Here is a 25,019-nt window from a genome sequence, read left to right as displayed (position 1 = left end):
ATGGCTATATTTATTATTATGCTCTTTTGCACTTGTTTGTGATGATTTTATGCTCTAGTACATGGTCACTCTTTGTGAATGTACCACATGCTGCTGAAAAGAAGGCATATTCCTTTTTGTCCCTATTTATTTTTCTCCACATCTTTACTAATTCTAATTTTTCTAAGATTTCATTCACTTCTCTTACTTCTTTCTTATTTATTTTTTGGTTTGATTTATCTAGTTCAGTTAGAGGAAGGTTCAGGTCTTCCTCTAGTATAACTTTTCTATCTATTTCATCCATGAGTTAAACTAGTTTCTCCTTTAGAAATTTGGATGCTATGCCATTTGGTGCATACATGTTAAATGTGGATATTTTCTCATTGTCTATACTATCTTTTATCAGGATGTAATTACCTTCCCTATCTCTTTTGACTAGATTTCTTTTTACTTTGGCTTTCTCAGATACCATGATTGTGACTCCTAACTTCTTATTATCAGTTGATGCCCAATAGATTTGGCTCCACCATCTTACTTTTACCCTATGTGTGTCCACCTTTCTAAGTGTGTTTCTTGTAGACAGCATATGGTAGGGCTTTGGTTTCTAATCCACTCTGCTATTTGCTTGCATTTTATGGGTGAGTTCATTCCATTCACATTTAGAGTTATGATTACCAGCTGTGTATTTCCCAGCATTTTGGTTTGTACTCCTAGTCCTACCCTTTCTTCTTTCACTATTTCCTTATACACCAGTGTTTTGTTTTTCTTCAGTCCCCATAATTCCCACCATAGTTTTATTTCCCTTTCTACCCCCTCCCTTCTTATTAACATCATATTTTCTTTGCAGTCTTTTTAAACCACTCACATCCTCTCTCTCCCTTGTGTTGCTTCCTTCCCCCCAACCTGTTTGTTACTCTTCTACTTCCCTATAGGGAGCAAATCAATTCTCTGCCCCCAATGTAGTTGATTGCTCTTCCCTCTTTGAGTCAATTTCAATGCACATATGAATTGAGTATTTCCTATCTCCAACCTTTTTACCCTTCCAGTGTACTGATGTTCTCCCCTCTCCCACCATGTGCTTTTTTTGACATATAAATTCACACCATTTTGTTGATTTTCCCATTTCTCTTAATATTAACCTCTTTTTAAACTCTAATTGTGTATATGTATATATGTTTACATGTAAACATATATACATATATGTATATTCGTGCATACATATATCTATATACATATTTATGTCTTGGCATTTCATCCTATACAGCTTGTCACTGTTCCCTCTAAGTAAAATTCTTCTAGCTTCCCAGGTGATAATAAAAATTTTTAAGAGTTACCAATATCCTCTTTTCTTGTAGGAATACATATTGTTTTAACTTATCGAGTCCCTTAAGAAAAGTTTGTTTGTTTTTTGTTTTCTTTAGTTTTTGTCTTTCCCCCCTTTCTTAATTACCTTTTGATGATTCTCTTGAGTTCAGTGTTTGGGCATCAAATTTTTTATTCAGGTCTGATCTTTTCTTTACAAATGCTTGGAATTCTTCTATTTTATTAAACGACCATACTTTCCCCTGTAATAATATAGTCAGTTTTGCTGGGTAGTTAATTCTTGGTTGTAGACCTAGTTCCCTTGCTTTCTGGAATATCATATTCCATGCCTTTCAGTCCTTCCATGTAGATGCAGTCAGATCCTCTGTTATCCTCACTGTTTCCATGGTATCTGAATGACTTCTTCTCTGCAGCTTGTAATATTTTTTCCTTGGTCTTGTAGTTCTTTGGCCATAACATTCCTGGGTGTTGTCAGTTTGGTGACTAAGTACAGGAGGTGATCTGTGGATTCTTTCAATCTCTACTTTTCCCTCTTGTTCTAGAATATCAGGGCAGTTTTCTTGGATAATCTCCTGTAGGATGATGTCCAGGCTTTTTCACAGAAGGCGACTGTGAAATCAAAAGAAACACATGCAAAGTCCAAAAAAAAGATTGGAATTGGACACAGATTCTGGACGAAATAAAAAGGACTTCAAAAACCTATTAAGAGAGGCAGAGGAAAAGTGGGAAAGAAAAATGAAAATGATGCAAGATTCATTGGGCTGCTTCAAAAGGGAGAATCAAAAACTGTCAAAGGAAGATCAGGCTTTAAAAAATCATAACTGACCATCTAGAAACTAATGATTTCATGAGGAATCAAGAAACAATAAAACAGGATGGAAGGAATTAAAAAACACGAAAACAGGAAATCTATTACTGAAAAAAATGACTGACCTAGAAAATAGATCTTAGAGAGACAATTTGAGAATTATTGGACTATCTGAAAGCCTTGATCAAGAAAAAACCTTGGACATCATATTATAAGAAATTATCAAAGAAAACTTCCCAGATATCCTTGAAAAAGAAAATAAAATTGAAATTTAAAGAATTCACAGATCACCATGAGAAATAAATCCTCAAATGACAACTTCCATTATAATAGCTAAATTCAAGAGTCACCAAGCCAAGGAAAAAATATTTCAAGCAGCCAGAAAGAAAACATTCAGATATGATGGAGCTATAAGCAGGATCACACAGGGCCTGGAGGCTCCTACATTAAAGGATAAAAAGGCATAGAATATGATGTTCAGGAAGGCAAAAGATCTGGATGTAAAACCCAAAGTCAACTATCCAGCAAAACTGAGTATATTCTTTCAGGAGCAAAATGGACATTCAATAAGATAGAAGATTTCCATGCATTGCTGAGGAATAATCCAGACCAAAACAAAAAATTAAAAGTCCAAGCATGAGACACAAGAGAAATCCAATAAGGGAAATAAGGAAAAGAAAATTTAAGGGGCTTATTAAGGTAAAAACATTTGTGTATCTACATGGAAAGAGGATTTCTATAATTCTCAAAAATTACACTCAGTAATAGACAATATAGAAGTAATTTACTCAGAAAGAGAGTAAGTAATCTGATTATGATGATATGGTATGTGTGATGATATAATGATATGATACATATTCAAATGTGATGATATGGAATGATATGTAAAAACAATAAACCAAGGGCTCAGAGAGTTGCACTGAGAGAAAAGGGAAGGGATAGATAGAATGGAGTGTATTATATAATATACAGAGGCATGAAAAATCATTATGGAGAGGAAAGGATAAGGGTGGTGATGAAAAAAACTTGAACTTTACTCTTATCGTAATTGGCTCAGAGAGAGAAAAACAAGTATACTCAGTGGAGTATAGAATTCTATCTTACCCTACAGAGAATTAGAAGGGGAATAAGTAAGACAAGGGAAGAGGGGGGTAATTGGAGGGAGGGGGAATTGGGCAAGGGTTCATGACAAAAAGCAAAATACTGGTGAGGAGGAACAGAGAGAAAGAGAATAGAGCAGGATCTAAAGGGGATAATATGATGGAGGGTAATCCACAGTAATCATAGTGCTGAATGTGAATGGGATGAACTCACCCATAAAATTGAAGCAGATAGCAGAAACCAGAATCCTTCTGTATTTTTGTTTACAAGAAACACATTTGAGGCAGGGTGACACACACAGATTCAAGGTAAAAGGCTAGAGTAGACTTTATTATGTGTCATCTAAAGTAAAAAAACAAAAACAAAAAAACAGGAGTAGCTATCATGATACCAGACAAAGCTAAAGTAGAAATTAAGATGATTAAAAGAGACAAGGAAGGAAATTCTATTTTGCTAAAGGGTACTATAAACAATGAGGTAATATCAATACTAAACATTTTTAAGTGAAGCAAGGATACTCATTATCATCTCTATTATTTAATATTGTACTAGAAACACTAGCAGTAGAAAGAAAAAGAAATTGAAGGGATTAAAATAAACAGTGAGGAGACCAAACTATCACTCTGCAAATTATATGATGATAAAGAATTCCAGAAAATCAACTAAAAGGATAATAGAAATAATTGACAACTTTAGCAAAGTTGCAGGATACAAAATAAACCCACATAAATCATAAGCATTTCTATATATTTCCAAAAAACTCAATAGCAATAGTTATAAAGAGAAACTCCATTTAAAATCACTCTACATAATATAAAATATTTAGGAATATATCTACAAAGACAAACAGGAATTATATGAACACAAATACAAAATACTTTTCACACAATTAAAACTAGAACTAAAAACTGGAAAAACATTAATTGCTCATGGGTAGGATGAACTAACATAATAAAAATTACAAATCCTACCCAAATTAATCTATTTATTCAATGCCATAACTATCAAACTGAAAAAAAAAAACACTTTTTTATTCAATTAGAAAAAACTACAACAATGTTCATTTGGAAGAATAAGAGATCAAGAATATCAAGGGAAATAATGAAAAAAAATAGTTAATGATGAGGGCCTAGCAGTACCAGCTCTTAAACTGTACTATAAAGAAGTAGTCATCAAAACAATATGGTACTGACTAAGAGACAGAATGGTGGATCAATGGGATAAACTAGGGGCAAATGACCTCAGCAACTAGTGTTCAATAAACACAAAGATCCCAGCTTTTGGAACAAGAACCATTATTTGACAAAAACTGCTGGGAAAACTGGAAAACAGTATGGAAAAAAATTAGGTTTAGATCAACATCTCACACCCTATACCAAGATAAATTCAAAATGGGTAAATGACTTAAATATAAAGAGTGAAATCATAAATAAAATAGGTGAACATAGAATAGTATACCTGTCAGATCTGTGGGAAAGGAAGGACTTTAAGACCAAGCAAGAGATAGAGACCATGGTAAAATGAATGACTTTGATTATGTCAAATTAAAAAGTTTTTGTACAAACAAAACCAATGCAACCAAAATTAGAGGGAAAGCAACAAACTGGGAGAAGATATTTATAACAAAACTCTCTAACAAAGGTTTAATTTCCCAAATATAAAAGGAACTAAATTAAATCTACAAAAAATCAAGCTACTCCCCAATAGACAAATTGTCAAGGGACACGAATTGGCAGTTTTCACATGAAGAAATCAAAACTACCAATAAGCACATGAAAAACTGTTCTAAATCCCTCCAGATTAGAGAAATACAAATAAAAGCAACTCTGAGGTACCACCTTACACCTAGGCAACTGGCTTATATGGCAGCAAAGAAAAGTGACAAATGTTAGAGGAGATGTGGCAAATTTGGGACTCTAATAGACTGTTTGTGGAGTTGTGAATTAATCCAACCATTCTGGAGGACAATTTGGAACTATGCCCAAAGGGCTTGAAAAGATCCCTCTGCCCTTTGATCAAGCCATACTAAAGCTTGGTTTGTACCCCAAAGGGATAATAAGGAAAAATACTTATGCAAAAATATTCATAGCCCCACTCTTTATGGTGACAAAAAAAGGAAAATGAGGGGGATGTCCATCAGTTGGGGAATGACTGAACAAAATGTGGTATCTGATGGTGATGGAATACTTTTGTTCTGAAAGGAATGATGAACTGGAGGATTTCTATGTGAATTAGAAAGAGCTCCAGGAATTGATGCAGAGTGAAAGGAGCAGAAACAGAAGAACATTGTACACAGAGACTGATACATTCATTGTGGAACAATTGAATGTAATAGACTTTTCTATTAGCAGCAATGCAATGATCCAGGAAAATCCAGAGCAACTTATGAGAAAGAATGCTGTCCACATCTAGAGAAAGAAATGTGGGAGTAGAAACATAGAAGAAAAGCATGTGTTTCGATGGGCTTATGATTAGTGTTTTGATCTTAAAAGATCATTCTATTGGAAATATGAATAACATAAAAATAGGTTTTGAACAATGATACATGTATAACCCAGAGGAATTGCTTGTCAGTGCCAGAAGGAGGGAGGGGAAAATCTTGAATGATGTAACCATGGAAAAATATTCTAAATTAAAAAAATAATAATTATATGAAAAATGATCAAAATCATTCTTGATTGGAGGAATATAAATTAAAACAATGCTGAGGTACCACCTCACATCTATCAAATTTGCCATCATGGCAGTAAAGGAAAAAGTGGTAAATGTTGGAGGGGATGTGGCAAAATTGGGGCATCATTGTATTGTTGGTAGAGTGGTGAACTGATCCAAACATTCTGGAGGGCAATTTTGAACTATACGCAAAGGGCCATAAAAACTTTGGTCTGGTGATACCACTACACATTGGGATACATCCCAAAGAGATAATAAAAAGGGGGGAAATACCTACTTATACAAAAATATTTATGACAGCACTTTTTGTAATGGTAAAGAATTGGAAATTGAGAGAATATCCATCATTTGGGGAATGGCTGAACAAATTGTGGTAAATGATGGTGATGAAATATTATTGTGCTATTTGCAATGATGAGCATGATGATTTCAGAAAAATCTGGAAGGATCTGCAGGAACTGATGCAGAATGAAATAAGAAGAAATAGGGGAACATTGTACACAATGACAGCAATATTAGACAATTATTATCTGTTAAAACTTGGCATCTCTCAGCAATGCAATGATCTGGGACAATCCTGAAAGACTTATGACAGGGAATGCTATGCACCTCCAGAGAAAGAATTGCTGGAATTGTCTTTCACATCATTGTATTTTTGGTTTTATTTTGGGTTTTTGTTTACATTTGACTTTGCTCTTACAACAATGACCAATATGGAAGTGTGTTTTGCATGACAATAAAAATGAAAAAATAATAAAGTTCTTCTTCCAAAAAGGAAAAAAAAAGAAATTGACTGGCTTTGCCTGCTTCATAAGTAGTTGATGGGGATTGCTGCCACCCTCTCCACAGAAGTTGTTTCTCTGGGTAGTAGTTGTGAGAGCTTGTCTATAAAGTTTCCTTCCTGACTTTGTATCCCCAGATTCTAACAGAGTACATTTCATGTAGTAGACAGTGTTCTGTTTTTACCATTTATGTGTTTACCAAATTTAAATATCAAGCATTTTTCAGATGCCTTTGTACTTAATTAATCAACAAATCATTAAATTAATTTTATTTTATTAATTTATTTTATTTTATTTTTTATTTTTTTATTTTATATAATTTTATTATTTATTATTATTATTACTATTACTATTAAAATCATTAGATTTTCAGGGAAGAGATTGCTTTTGAAGTATATATTTGAAGGTTATCTACTTGCTTAAAATTCTCCATAATGTAACACTAATACTGGAATTTAAGTTTCTCTTTGAGTTAATAGAAGATGGAACCTGACAGTGGGGAAAAAAGCTAGAGTCTAGAGACTTTGGTTAAATTTTGCCTCAGAAAGTTATTTAGGTGTGTGGCCATGGTTAAGCCCCGTCATCATCCAGAAAAACAGTTTCTTCATCTGTAAAATAGAAATAATAATACTTATCATCCTACCTACCTCACAGCCATATATAATAGCAGTTCTTAATCTGGAGTCATGGGATTCCACCAAGAGGGTTCACATAAAGGTTTTGCTGACTCTGTGAACTTGAAAAAGAAAAACTATATACCTTCTTTCTTTTATAATCCTATTGTTTTATTTTATGCATTTAAAAACATAGTCTGAGAAAGTAGCTCTCACTAGTCTTTCAAAGGGACCCATTAACACAAAAAAGGTTCAAGATCCCTGTCATATAATGATAAAACTATTAGTAATACCAATAGCTACCATTTTCATAGTGTCCTAAGTATTGAAAAGAGCTTTACAAACATTATCTTATTTTATCCACACAACCACCAGGGGCTATAGGTACTATTGTTATCCCTATTTAACATATAAGGGAACTGAGACAGGGAGAGGTTAAGTGATTTGCCCAGGATCATACATCCAGTTGGATTTGTAATGATTAAGGTATTGAAGAGGATTGAAGAGGTAATGGGGACACAGGAAGGGCTTGTAACAGGGAATGGAGCAGTTGAAGGACCTGAGGAAATATGGAGGCTGGTTAGGTAATGGGAGAGGTTGTACCAAAGAATGGAGGAGAAGGGATAGAAGTGGTCCCTGGAGCTGAGAGACTGCCTTTGTCATTTCCTCTCACTCAGCCCACAAGAAAGGTACCCCTGGGTAAGGATTAAGTTAAGGCTGATGGGACCAGTGTTTAGAGTAATTTATGGGAATAGTGGAGTTTACTCCTTAAGGCTTGTCTGTTAGGTGTAAACCCAGAAGTCTCCCTGGTCTGGCAGGCAGACTGTCACTGTTGGCTTTCGTTGTTTAGCCTAGGCTAATGGCTAGCTTAGTCACCAGCCTCTCTTTCTTTGCTCTCTCTTCAATATAAATCTGACTGCTATCTTCTATTTTTTAAGTAGTTTAAGAATTAGAGTAAATCAAGAAGGGGATAGGTAAGTGGGAATAGGAGACCCTTGCTTCTTCTTCAGCTGAGCCAAGCTGGCTCAGCATCAGCTTAGTTATCTTCTGAACTAGTCACTATCTCTATCCTACTAACCCAAAAGCAAGTGTCCTTCTTGAGAGGGTTAAGGGATGGAAAGGATATTTAGTTTAGTTGATCCCTGAAGCTAAGGGATCAACCCCTTTCAGCAGCTTACTTTTGTCTTGTTCTTCCTCTAATGGATGCTCTCAGACATACAACTACCTTCTTCTCCAGGGAAAGGGAATGGAGGTAAGGTTTTCTACAGGTTGGGACATAAGAGCTTCTGGTCTTTGCTCCACACTCAGCTGAGTTCAGAGGGCAAAGGTCCTTCAGTTAGCAGTTTTTCCCATAATCCTCTTCTTTCACTCCAACAGTCAAAGCCCCTCCTATCACATTCCAACTGCTGTCTGTTCCACCTTGGGGGGTGACAAATGAAAAAGCTTGATTCACGGTTTTGTTTTGTTTTTTTTTTCACAGATTCAAACTCAGTTCTTCCTAATTCCAGCTCCAGCTCTCTATCCACTATACATTCTGGTTGCCTTTAAAGTGTGAATTACTTTCATATGTATTATTTAATATTGCACCACTTGTATTAGAGTTGTTTATATACCTGAAATGTTGAATTTTTCTCTCCTTTTTTTAGAAACATCAACCTTTAAGATGCTTCCACTAACTGGAAATACAATCAAATTTGATAGTTTCCCTGATCCTTCAGATACATGGGAAATCACTGAAACAATTGGCAAAGGAACTTATGGGAAAGTGTTTAAAGTGTTAAATAAGAAAAATGGCCAAAAGGCAGCAGTTAAAATCCTGGACCCAGTCCATGTGAGTCACATCTTTTTATAATTACCTTTCTTTGTTATTTTACTGAATCCCAATGCATTCTCTGGTTGTTTTATCTTGCTTTGCCAATCACAGTCACATTCTGGAGCAAATTACAGTTTTAAAGAGGAATAAACATGAAAAAAGCCTTCACAAGAGTTACCTTATTTAGAGTTCATTGCACTGAAGGACACATCCATAGGATCAAAGCCCTAGTCAAAGGTTCTGTAAAATCAGCACAGGTGCCTAGGGGCATAGATCCAGAAGAGTCATTGAGAGCTTCTTATCCAAATCAGCTTCCATGTCTTTAGATTTCAGAAGAAGCATCACTAGACCATGTGAAAAATTTTGAAATCTGCCCTGTGGTAATTAGGATCCAGGAAAGAAGAATCTGTTTTTAGGTCAGTGTCAGTGAGTTAATATTTAAAAAAACTAGAAAAAATGTTGTTTTTCCAAGTTGTGGCATATGATTGTAATGGAATATTACTGTGCCATAAAAATAACAAGCAGGTCAATTTTCTGAAAATATGGAAAGACCTACATGAAATTATAAAGAGTGAAACTAGCAGAACCAAGAGAATATTGTATATAGCAATATAAATATTGTTTTAAGAATGTCATATGTTTATCTCCAGAGAAAGAAACAATAAGTAGAAATAAGCAAGACTTGATTTTATATATATATACATATGCCTTTTTGTCACATGATGCCTTTTCTAATGGGGAGAAGGGAAGGAGGGATTTATGTGGAAATTTTAATGTAACAACCAAACAAATAAATTTTTATTTAAAAAAACTGGGAAAAATCTTGACTAAGAAATCTATTCTGGACTGACCATGTGGCCACCAGAGTATGGAGCTAGAATCCTTATGGCTTTTGTTTACAAGTAATTTAGGTATCTAGGAATATACATTTATATATGCATGTATTTACTTCTTTGTGTGTATAAAACTTAAAATTAAACCTAGGCACATGTTTCATACACACAGGTAAAGAGAGATTAATTTTGTGAGGATAGATGACTTCAGCCATGTAAGGAATGCAAACTCCTGATGTAGGTCAGAAACTTGTTTGTTGCTTAAGAGTCTTAAGAAGTTGTACTGGCAATGAAACTTTTTAAAAAATTTACCCATGGTTATTCAGCCAGTATTTAGCAAATGTAGGATTTAAATCCATACTTTAAAGCTGGGATCCCCAAACTTCTTACACAGGGGACCAGTTTACTGTCCCTCAGACTACTAGAGGGCTGGACTTTAAAAAAAAAATCTATGAACAAATCTCTAAACTGCTGTCTGGGATAGCAGAGGCTGCAGCACTGACTGTGATGGGCTTGTCACACCTTGCACAGACCCATCACCACCACTGCTATACCCAGCAGCAGTATACACAGTGCAGAATCCCCTCCCCCAGATCACAGCTCACCATGCTGATGTCTTCCATTGTTCAGCCACATAATCCTTTGCACGGTGCCTCCTTCTCCTTCAGTTACTCTCAGAACAAGGCGCCACACAAAGGATTATGCCACCGGAAGTAGTACTGTATGTAAGTGATGCCATGCTTTGCAGTGTTGCCACATACAGTGCTCCTCTCACTGGCCACCAAGGAAAGAGGTGGCCCTTCCAGAAGTGCAGTGGGGGCTGGATAAATGGCCTCAGGAGGCTGCCATTTTGGGACCCCTGCTCTAAATATATACTTTTACCCATTCTGCCTTGTAATCTGTCATATATTTCTGGCCCTCATTGAATGGATGCCATCCCTGAACCTGGCCCCCTTATTCCTATATCTTAAGCTATGTTCTAAAAACTCAAATCTTATTCTCATTTATTATCTTCTTAACCAGCTATTTGCTTCCCAAGTCTGCATTTCTCTTCTGCAGCTGTTCTTATTTAGCAGCTATGATGAAAAACTCAGCTAATCTAAATTCATAAATTTCTTAATCTGGAATTTATAATCTCTTGTAGTATTTTCTAGTCTCTGTCTTAATGGTACCTGTTGTTCCTCATCATCATTCAAACATAAGAAGCTATCCAACCATAGCAGAAAAGCTTCCCCCAAATGCCATAGTTTATTCTTCTTTCCTTAATCTATCACATATCTATCCTCCAAAACAGGATAGGATTTCTCTTCTGCATTTTCAATTTTTTACCCTAAAACAATGGACAAGAGGAATTTATTTGAAAGAATTGTTGATTCTAGAAACTTATAAAATAAATGACCCATATAAATCTTCCACTGTGACCTCTAATAATGAGATTAACATGCAGTTGGTGTATATTTAGTTGGTGGCCCTTGGCAGAGACCTGAACATAGCCCATACTCTATGGGTCTCTTGCCCTTTTTAAATACTCACTTTTTTCAGAGAACAGTTTATTTTCTCTCCTTCCCTCCTCCCACCAGGGAAAGAATTAGACACAGTGACATTCCTCTGAATGTCCTCCCATTGCTCTATTATGTAAACGTATTACCAGTTTATTACCAGTTGAGCTGTGGCAAGGGAAGTAGGAGGGAAGTGACAATCTTGCCTTTGGTTATCTCATATTCTTTATCCTCATTGAGAGGACCAAGCCTGAGAAGGGCAACAGAATGAGTTCATATGTCAATCCATATGTGCTCTCCAAACCTTTACCTGCCATGCCTTTGTCTCTTCTTCTTGATGGAGAAGAATGCATGCTTTGTGAATGAAAGTTGGCACACAAAAAAAGCAAAAGAAAGAGAGATTTTGTTCTATTTCAACCAAATGTATTTAATTTCATGAATGTTCTATTAAATTTGGTCCATTGCTGCCTTTATTCTCTTCATAGTACTTATGTGTTTAAGACTGATTTCCCACATTCATCATGTCACTTTTCAAATAAAAAAGATTTATAACCAAAAGATTATAATCATAATGAAATGATTTCAAATGCCTTGAAGTATCTTATAAAGTGTTTTTTTATTTTTAAAATGAATTTTCTCTTTCTGTTACTGTTCATGAATTCATATTTTCTCATTGTGTGACAAAAGGGAAGATTAACAGAGTAGAAAGGGCAGGTTTTAGCCTAGAAGTCAAAAGACCTGGTTCTGCATTAACAAGTTGTGTGACCTAAAACATCTAAAATATGTGACCCTAGAAGAGAAGCAACAACTGGGGAAATTATTATTATCATATTAAAACTATTATTATTATATTTATTTTATTATAACATTATTATGATAATGTTGTTATATTATTATTCTAACAAATTATTATAATTATTATGACAAAACTCTCTGACAAAGGTCTTTATTTCCCAAACATTAAAAAACTAAGTCAAATTTACAAAAACTCAAGCCATTTCCCAATCAACAAATGTCTAAGGGACATGAATGGGCAGTTTGTGGATAAAGAAATCAAAACTATCAATAAACACATGAAAAAGTGTTCTCAATCCCTCCTGATTAGAGAAATGCAAATAAAAACAACTATGAGGTACCACCTCACACCTAGCAGACTAGTCAATATGACAGTAAAGAAAAATAAATATTAAAGAGAATGTGGTAAAATTGGGATACTAATGAATTGCTGGTATTTGTGAATTGATCCAACCTTTCTGGAAGGCAATTTGGAATTATACCCAAAGGGACTTAAAAGACTACATTCCCCTTGATCCAGCCATACCATTACTGGGTTAATACCCCAATGAGATAATAATGAAACATGTTTAAACGGAAATATAGCTGCACTTTTTGTAGTGGCAAAAAAAATTGGAAAATGAAGGGGTGTCCATTGATTGGAGAATGGCTGAAAAACTGTGGTATATAATGATGATGGAATATTATTGTGCTAGAAGGAATGATGAACTAAGGATTTCTATATGAACTGGAAGAACCTCCAGGAACTGATATAGAGTGAAGTGAGCAGAACCAGGAGAACATTGTACACAGAAACTGAAACATTGTGGCACAATCAAATGTAAAAGACTCTGCTACTAATAGCAATGCAATGATCCAGGACAATCTCAAGGGACTCATGAGAAAGAACACTATACATATTCAGAGAAAGAACTGTGGGAATAAAAACACAGAAGACATTTCCTTGATCACATGGTTTTATGAGTATATGATTGGGGGATTTGATTTTAAAAGATCACTCTATTACAAATATGAATAATATGGAAATAGGTTTTGAATAAAAAAGCATGTATAATCCAGTGGAATTTCTTGTCAGCTCTGGGATGGGGGAGGGAAGAGGAGAGGGAGACAAGATTAATCAGATAACCATGGAAAAATATTATAAGCAAATAAATAAATTTATCAAAAATAAAATCAAACCTAGGACACTCAGTTTCTTCTTATGAAAAGGCAAAGATTGAACTAAATGCTATCTATGATTCTGCCCACTTCTATAATTCTATGAACAGTGATAGCTTCTATATTTATGAGAATTATTGACCATGATTTGGATAGTAAGGAACAACTAAGTGTAAGGCTTAAGATTAATTGTTTCTTGAGTCTTTTTTAAAAACCCTTACCTTCCATCTTAGAACCAATGCTAGGTATTGGTTTAAAGGCAAAATAGTGGTAAGAACTAAGCAATGGGGCATAAGTGACTTGTCCAGGATTATACAGTTGGGAAGTATCTGAAGCCATATTTGAACCCAGAATCTCCCATCTCTAGCCTGGTTCTAAATCCACTGAGCCACCTAGGTGTTCCCATTCCTTAAGTCCTAATAGGTCAATAGTAAGTATTTGTACCTTCCACATGTCTCAGCATATACCTGTAATTCATTGGATTAATGTATGGATACCACATACATGCATATATTATATATCTACATGTTATATAACATATAAGCTAAGTAACATATATATTTACTTGCATATATTTGCACATATATATTTATTTATTTATTTATTTGCCCACAGCCATAACCTCTCATTATTCCCTATCAAGTTATCTAAATCAACAGATGTCATGAAATTCCCATCATTGTCTGCTTTAGCACTATTTTCTTTTATGCAATATAATTTTCTGCCTCCCTTTTAATACTAATCTGTTACTGATAATTATTTGGTAATTAAACTGAAGCCATTTGGAATTTGAGACACATTACAAAGCAGTGAAATGTTTTTAAAGTATAAGGAGAACTAGTTGTATTTTCCAGGCCTGATTTCATGTCTTGGCTCTACCCCCTTACTAATTGTGCTTCCTTGGATGAGTTACATGAGATCTTTAAGCCTTAGTTTCCTCCTGTATAAATAAAAGGGAAGGGGCAAGATGAGTTTGAATAGATGATCCCTAAGATTTTTTAGGGTCTAACTTTTCATAAATTCTAAAATGTCTGTAATTTTTGTTTAAAGTAATTTTAATTAATTTCACCCATTAAGGAAATGCATTTTTTTTTCTTTTCTGAGAGTGTATTTAATATATCTGCATTCTTCAGGCACCATGAATTACGTGAGCTGTGTTCTTCCTCATTTTATTCTCCTGTGACTCATGTCCTGTCATTCTGGTTTTGTCAATAGCCTTCTTTGATTTTGGTTTGCTTAGACTAATAACTTACTTCTCTCTCAGTGTAAACAAACCTTTAGAAAGCTATGTAACTTGAAACAAATTAATCTTTTATTACAAAATTAATTTTATCACGTGTCCAATTTTTCTTATTCCCCTTAATGCTAGTGCCTTCTCTCTGAGATTATCTCTGATTTTTCTTGCATATATCTTGAATGTATAGAGTTGTTTGCATGTTGTTTTCCCCTGATCTTCTTGAGAGCAAGACGTGTGTTTTGACTTTCTCAGTGTCCCTAGTATTTAGCTCAGTGCCTGGACCCTAGTAGGCACTTAATATATTTTTATGGACTTGAATTATAACTGGATTTTAATTGATACTAGATAAACCAAATCAAAGTTTCTAAAAAGCACATAAAGATCTAATGTTTTGCTGTTTAAATCATATCTCTTCAGTTATTGACTTTTTTGATTAACCTCCCAACCTTGACTTTGTCTTTATATCTCCTTTTACCATTACTTTCTAGTTCATTGAAAAACAGTATAATTTGATAGAGTAGTTCTTCTGAATGCAGTGTATGCCTTTAAATATGAGAAAGAATTCATAGTGTTTATAATGTTACCAATCTCTACTAAAGAGGATTCTAAGGAATAGTGGTTAGAAGGCTGGCTTTGGAGTCAAGAAAGCCTTAGTTGGAGTCTTCTGCCTGATGGATACAGCCTAGCCACATAACTTGGGGAGGATGACAATCTTTCTTGAACAATGTTACAGAATAGTTACAAATGTTCTTTTTCACTTATTTATTTATTTGTTTGTTTATTTATTTGGAATATTTGTCCATGGTTAACTGATTTATGATCTCCCACCTCTCTTACCTCCCCACCCATCTGGGAGCTGACAAACAGTTCCACTGGGTTATACATGTGTCATTGTTCTAAACCTATTTACATATTATTCATATCTGCAGTAGAGTGATCTTTTAAAGCCAAAACCCCAATCATAGACCCATCAAACCATGTGATCAGTTCAGTGGTTTTCTTCTGCATTTCTACTCCCACAGTTCTTTCTCTAGATGTTGATAGCATTGTTTCTCATAGGTCCTTGGGATACAAAATGTTCTTGAATGGATGATGTTTTTACATTAGGAGTTCTTCATAATGATTAACTCATATATCTAGATCTGGATCCTCCACATTTGAAAAAAACTCACCTCTAATTCATTATTACTTTGCTGTGGCATACTTTAATCTCTTATATTCCATTTCTTTGTTTTTTATGACATTTTCCTAACCATTTCCTTCTAGGATATTGATGAAGAGATTGAAGCAGAATACCACATCCTCAAAGCCCTATCTGATCACCCCAATGTAGTCAAATTCTATGGGATGTACTTCAAGAAGGGAAAAAAGAATGGAGATCAGCTCTGGTTGGTTCTTGAGGTAGGCCTTTAATCCTTACTTAAATTGGAAAAGTTCTGGGAAGTGATTCAAGGAATTATTTACCTTTTATTCCTGTGGAAGGCTCTTAGAGGCTATAAAACAACCCATTCACAAATCCATCTATTTTTGCCCAAAACTAGTCAAGGCTTTCCTAGAATTATTCCATTTTGGGGTTACTCATCTTGAGACCCATCAGCATTGAAGAGGAAAATCATATAAATTCCAAATATATAATTAAAGAATAAGAATTAAAGATACTACAGAAAAGGAAGAAGAAATTAGAATGATTCATCCTAGAGAAGAGTAGGCTATAGAAAAATGTAATTTTGGCCTTTGTGTATGAAGAATTAGTAGGCAAAAGATAATGAAAAACTATTTTCTTCCATTATTCAACATATCCTTAGTGAACATAATAGTTTACTTGAATGTGATGAAGCATTGTGATGAAACATTCACTTTTGATATAAGAAAACTTTCATTAAATATGAGATGATTAATCAAAGGAGGCTGTGAAAAAAAAAATTTTTAAACCCTTACCTTCCTTCTTGGAGTCAATACTGTGTATTGGCTCCAAGGCAGAAGAGTGGTAAGGACTAGGCAATGGAGGTCAAGTGACTTGTCCAGGGTCACACAGTTGGGAAGTGTATGAGGCCAGATTTGAACCTAGGACCTCCCGTCTCTAGGCCTGACTCTCAATCCACTGAGCCACCCAGCTGCCCCTCCCAAAAAAAATTTTTAAGGAACTAGGACAATGAATTGGAAGGTGACCTGACACACCCACTAACCTTTGAAAAAAGCTTATATCTCAGATTTTTCTTTAACAGTTAATTGATCTCAATACATAAATAGTAGAGCTTCAGAGATTACCACTGAATCCAGTGGAATTAATTATAACCATTAAGAAATCATCTTATGCTCTGACTGATTATATTGTCTTTCTGGCCAAGTTTCTCTAGAAAAGCCACAATATCATGCAACTATTGTGAATGTCCTTTTGTGTATATTTTTCTGCATTTTATTTTTACTTTTTAAATGTTGTACTTGTTATCCTTCATTGATATGGTTTTATGAAAATTTTAATTGTCTATTTTTATTCTTTGTTTTTATATTAGCTTTAAAATTTTTTCAGTCTTCCTAAAAATTCATAATGTCAAATGTTTTTCACATAGAATTTAACAATAACAATTTTCTCTTCTGGAAGAAAGTTTATAACAACAATCAATGTCTCCTTCCCGTAAATTCTCATGTAGCTTTAGTTTATTTTAGCTATTCTGATATAATTTTAGTTAACTCAATGTTAATAAAAGTAAAGTATATTCTTAAGTGTATTGATAATTTGTTACTCGGGCAAAGGAACATCTGTTACATATTCAAATCAATGGTCCTCATCCTTTTTAGCCTCAGGAATCCTTTATACTCTTAAAAATTATTGGAGACTCCAAAGAGCTTTTACTTATGTAGATTTTATCTATTTATATTTGCCATTTTAAAAATTAAAATGTATTATTTTGAAAATAATTTTGACTTCATGAACCCTCTGAAATTATATTGGGGACACCCCAACTGTTCCCAATTAACACTTTAAATATACTGGCTCAGATTATACATCTTGCTTTAATTTACCAATGGTTCAAAAGAATCATCTCCATGTTTGTATTACCATTTTTTATTAGAGTAGGCAGGTGTTCAGATCATTTAATTTTTTTCAAGATACAGTATTGACTTCATAGCTTTGAATGAGTTTTCAAATAAGTATTCCATTTTTTCTATTAAAAATGGATGGTTCCTCATTGTGTAGTTGGAGACTCTGTCTAGTTCAAACTTAAGATGCAATATGTTAAAGAGAAGAATTACACTAGGTAAAAATTCTATCCAAAAAGTGTCACAGCAATACTTTTCCTCTATTGTTAATTTCCTATCTTAATTTTAATGGCATTTCTCAGTTTTTAAAGTTCTGCTTTCTATTTCAGGGTTGCTTCTTAATTTTATTGAAACATTTTTTGAGACAGTAAAATAGATTGAGTAATGTAGGGTGGGGGCATCTAAAACTAAGTAAGGCAGTTAGGTCTTCTCCCTTCTCAATACTCACAAAACTCCATATTCAATCTCTATGCCTCTGCTTTAGCATTTGCTATGTTGGGAATTTATTCTTTCCTTACTGTCACCTCCTAAGGTTCCCTGGGTTTTTTTTTTTTTAAGGTTTAACTCAGGCACCATCTTCTGCATGAAATCTTTACAGAAAGTTAGATGGCACAGTAGATAGCCTGGAGAAAGGAAGACCTGAATTCAAATTCAGCCTTAGATACTTCCTAGCTGTGTAAAACTGAAGAGATTACTTGACCTTTGTATACCTCAATTTCTTCAACTGGAGAATGGGACTAATATCCCATTGTTATTGTAAGGACCAAATGAAATTATATTTGTAAAGTGCTAAGTGAACACCTGGTGCATAACAGACACTTAAGTTTGAGCTTTTGCCTTCTCCTTTCCTGATTCCCCACCAACTTCAAGTGACTTCCCTGTCAAACTACATTCTACTTAATTACCTTGTATACATTCATATTTATTTATAAGTTGTATATTTTATGTGTACTTGTTTCCCCCAATAGCATGTAAGCTCATTTCAAGCATTAATTGTTTCATTATTTGTATTTGCTTCCCCACTGCTTAGCACAATACCTAGTATATGGAAGGCACTTAATAAATACTCATTGATTGATTATGAATCAAATGGGATATGGCAGCTGTTGTAAGGAGTTACTACCCCCTTGCTAGATAATTTGTATAGTGTGATATCACTATATTTTGTTCTGATGGATAGTCTGTATGTTATGACTGTTGAAACAAGATGGCTTCTCTCTAGCAGTCTTGAGAATTCTGGCTTAGGCAGGAATATATAAAATATATATTTATTATGATAAAAACTAAGGAAAAGAGATAGGAAAATGAAATAAGTAGAAAAGAATATATTAATCCCTAAGCTAATAAATCTTATCTAATAGCCCCAAACCCTCTGATTTGCAAGAATCTCTTCAGTCTCCAACAAAATTGGAGCTACTCTATTTACCTCTCTATCTAAATTCCCCCCAAACCTTTTCTTATCTTATCATATGTTAAATTTTAACTTATTCACAAAAAAAGAGTCTTTCTTCTTAGCTGTCTAGTTGGAAACAACAGCTCAGATTCTCCAGAGCCTTCTCCAAACTCATAGCAAACCAGCTGGGTTGGTAATGATTTTTCTACCAGCAATCTCCTTCTATATTATGGTTCCCTAGATGAATTTTGTCATTGCAAAGTAACTGAGAATTTCCCAGGTTTTGTCAAGCCACCTTTGAGACCTTCTTTTCACCACAGGATCAGTACCCAAATGCCAAGGCAGTTGGGTAACTGTCTCTTAAAGCACTCTGGGAAAATTCTCTCACCCATAATTCCTCTCCAAAAGCCCTTTTTTTTTTCATTTAAATTAATTTATTTAGTCAATTTAGAACATTATTCCTTGGTTACAAGAACCATATTATTTCCCTCCCTCCCCTCCCCCACCCTTCCCATAGCTGATGCACAATTCCCCTGGGTATTACATGTGTCCTTGATCAGAACCTATTTCTATGTCATTGGTGTTCGCACTAGGATGATCATTTATAGTCTACATCCCCAGTCATATCCCCATCGACCCATGTAGTCAAGCAGTTGTTTTTATTCTGTGTTTCTCCTCCCACAGTTTTTCCTCTGAATGTGGATAGTGTTTTTTCTCATAGATCCCTCCAAGTTGTTCAGGATCACTGCATTGCCACTAATGGAGAAGTCCATTACATTCGATTGTCAAAATTCCATTTAAAGAAACCTAACTTACTTCTCTTTATGCATTTATAAATCAATTATATTATTTATTTCTTTGTCCTAATGATTTTTTAATTAACTCCTAATTACCAAATATCCTATTTACACAGCTTGCTTGATCTCTGTATTATATTTTATTGTTAATATGACTAGGAAGACATGTAGTGGATAGAGTACTGGACTTGAAATTAATAAGATCTGAATTCCCATCTTTTCTTAATAACTTATTAACTGTGTGACCCTTAGCAAATAACTTCTCTGAGTTTCCTTTCTTAGGATCCTTCCATCTCAAAAACCAATGAATCTATGTAATTCTTATCTGTATCCTTCCAAAAATTCTCCATAAGCATTTTATCCAATGTTCTGGGGAGATTCTTCTAGATTTCTTCCCAATAGAGGTACTCTCCTTCTTAGGATATGGCTGCTCCATATTTTTTTCTTTCTGATCATATAGCTCTCTGATGACATCCTCATACTACTTCTGCATGATGCTTTATTGCTATTTTCTGCAACTTTCTTTTGTCTCATAGTTTGATTTATAACATGGGCATTAAGATTGATAGGATTATATTCCTATACTAATGTATCTACTCATTGACTGAACAATGTTGTCATAGAATACCAACAATTAATTTCATGTTTATAGTTGGTCTAACACATGTGATTCATAGAACACTGTTCCCTTTTTCTCCATTCTGCTACAAACATTGCACAAGTGAAAGGTATTGAGGACTATCTTGTATTTTTTTTTCTTTTTAATGAGATTGCAAAGGCCAAAGAATTCTTCACCAATGATCAAGCAATGCAACAGCCTACTCACAATGAGCCTTACCATATTGAATTGGTCATTGACCAAAGCAAATGTAGCATCCTGGGTGATACTACAAACTTTTCCATCATAATAGAACTTGTCCGAGCTTGTGTTTCACTGGCTTAGCCTTCAAGAACCCAGAGTCCCTTCTTTGCCAAAATGAAGTATCAGAGTAGGACATCAAGAAGGAAAAGCTTTAAGGGGTGGGCAAGTAGGAATAGGGAAGTGGCAGACCCAAGATTTCATCAATGTGGTGAATTCTTCCCAGTGTAGGAAATTTCCTCCATTGATATTGATATAGATCAATGAACTCTTTTCTTCATGTAAGAAAGTTGCCTGGTATAATGGATGGTTAAGTGACCAACCCATCATCACGCAACTATTGTGTGTCAGATGAAGAACTTGATCCTAGATCTTTACCTAAGAATAGCCCTCTATCAAAATTACTCTAGATTTCTGTATAACATTGTTTCTGTATGTTAAAGATCTTATCTATTCAGGTATTCAAAGCAGGAAGAAAACAGCTTTTTAAAAAATCATATATGTATGCATATATGTTATATATTCCATGAATATTGTAGAAGAAAATAAGCTTTCAAATTGTATGCAAGAGCCTGTATTTTTCTGTGGAAATTAGGCAAATTGCTCACATGCACAAGTGATTAGATGCTTAATTACCTGCTCTGAACACACAAATAGTAGAAGGCGCTGCTGCTGAGGCACTGTGAAAGATTTGGCTGGTGACAGAAATACTTTATCCTATAAAATGACTGCTAATCACACCTCTCAGCCAATTAAGACCCAAATAAGTTATGCCTGCCAAGTACCCCTGTAGAATGGTTCCATGAAAACCTTGTTATTGTAACCAGTTTTTTTTCTGCTTACCTCCACTTTAACAATCCAGAGTTTGTACCACAACATAATGTTAAAAGGACTTCTAGGGGGGAAAGGATCATTTGAATTCTGAGTGCCATCCCTCATTATGAGTGTGATATATGGGAGGAATGTTGCTGGTTTTGATAAAAAAAAAATAAAAACAAAAAAACTCAAATGCTTCTTCCTTCTTCATGATTGAAAAATCTTTGAATTTGTATCTCAATATAGGATTGAAGATTTAGAGAGATTAGTAATGTTTTTTGGTTCTCCCTAAACCAACCACTTTCTTTCACCTAAATATTTTTTTCCTTTGGAGGGGTTGCTTAGGGAACAATATACTTCTTATTTTTTTATTTATCCTTTTTTTCATCCTTTTTATTGTCAAAAAGATTATGAAAAGTTATGCTTTGGAGATGATGGGAAAATTTCTTTTCCCCTTTTGTGTTTCTAATTTTATTCTAAAAAAAAGGAAAAAAATCCTTTTTATTCTACTTGTGTGGTAGTGAACAAATCACATAACTTCTCAAAACCCCAGGTTATAGATTTTGAACTGGAAGGGGCCTCAGTGTCACCTACTTCATACGTGTCAAAAATAACACACAGGCCACATGTGATCCATGATACTCTGAGATTGTGACTCAAACCAGATTAAAATTAAAATGATTCTAAAATACTATATAGCATGGGCAGCTGGGTAGCTCAATGGATTGAGAGCCATATCTAGAGATTGGGGGGGAGGGCTAAATTCAAATCTCTCCTCAGACACTGCCAACCCATGTGACCCTGGACAAGTCAATTAACCTCCATTGCTTAGCCCTTACCACTCTTCTAATAGGAATTATAGTAGGAGAAGGGGAGACATTCAAAAGATACTAACCAAACAAAATGAAAGTCTTGCTTTAGTTAGTTAGTTAGTTAGTTAGTTTTGTTTTGTTTTCCTGCTTGGCTGAGTTTGAGGAGAGATGTGCTGCAAGTCTCTGGTTGGGAGTGGCCTCCTGACCTGTCCATCTGAAGCTAGAACCAGGCAGGCCAGAGTTCTTTCTTTGCATTAAAAAATATTAAAGGAGATTAGAGATGGCTACAACTTTGTGAACTTTGAAGGATAGGAAGAATGAGACACCAAAATTCTATGAGTTAGTGTTTATGCTGGGATTTGCTAGAAGCCAGATGGGGTAAACAAAGTCTACAACAACCTTCTTGACTCAGCCCAGCACTAGCAGAGATATAAATTAATCTATCCATCAACCACTCCACATTTGGAAGTGACCTTGGTAGGGTGAATGCTGTGTAGACACTGTGCCACATCTGAGCTCCCTCTTCAGGGATCATGGTGGTGCCCATCACCTGTGAGGAGGGAATCTTTGTAACCTCTTCCTGATATGCATCAATACCCTTACTAGAAAGCTAACTGATGTTAATTGGTGAGTATAACTGAGGCACTTGTCACTGGCAAACAACAGTAGGAGGAATATATTGGCAAAAGTCATACCTGTCCTCTTAAGTACCCCCAAAACTTGAGAAGATAATGTAAGCAGACTTTCTCTGAGAGAGTGAATCCAGTGTATTGCTGCCCAAGTATATGAGGAAGAAGTCCTTTTGTACTGACATTTGTACAGATGCCCTATTAAGCTTGTCCAACTGATTATATATCTTGAATAAATAGTCTAGATTGAGCAGAGCCCTGAGTGGAAAAGGAGGGTAAGAGTGGATGAGTTTGCTTTTAGGAATTTAAAAATCTCTTTTTCTGACCTCAAGCTTCCCATGGTGGCAAATCTTTTCTTTCTGGAATGGCTATAATTACATGGAACATGGAACACTACAACCTCAAAAGAACTGAAGAAAGAGTATCACACATAGGTCTGTGGAATGATATATGTAGTTGTGAACAGGCACATATAACTATTGAGGAGGTCTGAAGAACTAGAGTAAAGGATGCCATCAAGGAGTTGTTTGATGGCAAGAGAAGAGGAGCTAGTCCCAAGAGCCAGAGCCATCAGGCAGACATCCAGAGTACTCTACTAAAAATTGAAATTGAAAAAAGCCTGAAACCACTGAAGTAAACCTTTGGGAGGACACAGTTTATGTATCTTGCAGCAAGAGCACACAATATTGAACAGTAAGTTGAAATCTGCATTACTTTTCCATTCGAATGTAAGCTTGCTGGTACAGAAAATACAGTAGGCTCTTAATGCTAATTCATTGAGGGAGTGAATGATTGCCAACAATCAGGACAAAAGGAATATTTGAAAAATGACTTTGTCTACACCTTGGAAATTAGCCAAAAGGTCATCTGGTCCCCATCAATATTGGCTTTAGATCTAGAAGGTCATCCTGGTAGAGAAGCATTTTCTTCTAAATTCTACACAGACTATAATTGTTCCTGTCATGATGGTGCCTCACAACTGTGACCCATTATGCATCTGATTCAGGCCTGATTTATTCATCCTTAATAATTACATCAGTTTCTCTGGTTGCTTCCCAATTATAGCAATTTTTCTCTTTGGAATCATCTCTCTTTCAATAAGATCAAAGACTTGTAATCACAGGTGGCATTAGGAAGCTCTGAAATTCAGTAAACACTCATAAAAGCTCTCAAACAGATTTCAAATCATTGGCAGTGGCTTTCATAGTGAATAAGTATTACTTTCACACACCATGTATTATTAGTGGTTCTTTTATTTTTTCTGCTTAAAGATGACATTCAGAGATCTCAGAAGCTCCTATTTATTTGCCTGTTAGGAAGAAAAAGAGAATAACCTGATAGAAGGAAAAAAGAAGAAAGAGGAAGATGAAACAAAGACCAAATTCCTGCTTGCCTAGAGATTACCCTTTCTCTTTTGCTGAGTACTAGAAGCAATGTTTCCATGTGAAGGAATGAATAAAAATAAATCCACATAATCCCATGATGTACTGTATGGTGGGTAAATATAGGCTTCTAGTAGCACTGGGAACCTAACTTTGTGCCTTATTCTTTTTGGTGTTGCACAATTGCAGTAGGAAAGTGATTGACAGTGATTTCTTTCATGTTTCTAGAGAAGAAACAGCTATTGCAGGCTCCCAGATATAAAGGGCTACATTTTTGTAAGTTTGTACAAGATAGCAGAAAACACTGAGGCATTTAAAAATGTTTGTTATCATCTTCATTATTATTCTCATCATCCTTATTATTTCAGTTAGGGCCCAGGAGAAAAACAAGGTCAAGGTGTCTGTGCTTTTGTTGTTGTTGTTTTTTTAAACATACAACATTTTGATTTATTTCATGGAATTTTTTTGATACCGTAGTGCTCTAAACCCTCTTTCCCTTTCCTCAACTACCAGAGTATAAATAGTAAACACAGCCCTACTCTGCAGTGACTCATTCTTTTTTACTAAATCTAACTCCTTACCTCTTTGTTAATCATATAATTATTTGACGTGACATGCAAGCTTAAAGAATAAAACTCCTACTTAGGAAACAAAGCCCAAGCTAACTAGAAAAA

The 25,019-nt window shown here is 34.9% G+C and overlaps 1 protein-coding gene across 1 annotated transcript in view; it reads left to right on the top strand.

The window, feature by feature from the left end:
• Positions 1-25,019, top strand: part of MYO3A (myosin IIIA) — a 274,518-nt gene that overhangs the window by 30,517 nt on the left and 218,982 nt on the right. Inside the window, exons 3-4 of the mRNA XM_056800079.1 lie at positions 8,927-9,111; positions 15,882-16,016. Coding sequence (XP_056656057.1) covers positions 8,944-9,111; positions 15,882-16,016 — 303 coding nt within the window. The 5' untranslated portion in view covers positions 8,927-8,943. The remainder of the gene's footprint in view (positions 1-8,926; positions 9,112-15,881; positions 16,017-25,019) is intronic.

Source organism: Monodelphis domestica, chromosome 5 (assembly GCF_027887165.1).
Source record: "Monodelphis domestica isolate mMonDom1 chromosome 5, mMonDom1.pri, whole genome shotgun sequence".
Taxonomy (NCBI): Eukaryota; Metazoa; Chordata; class Mammalia; order Didelphimorphia; family Didelphidae; genus Monodelphis; species Monodelphis domestica.
This window is presented reverse-complemented; position numbering and strand designations above follow the sequence as displayed.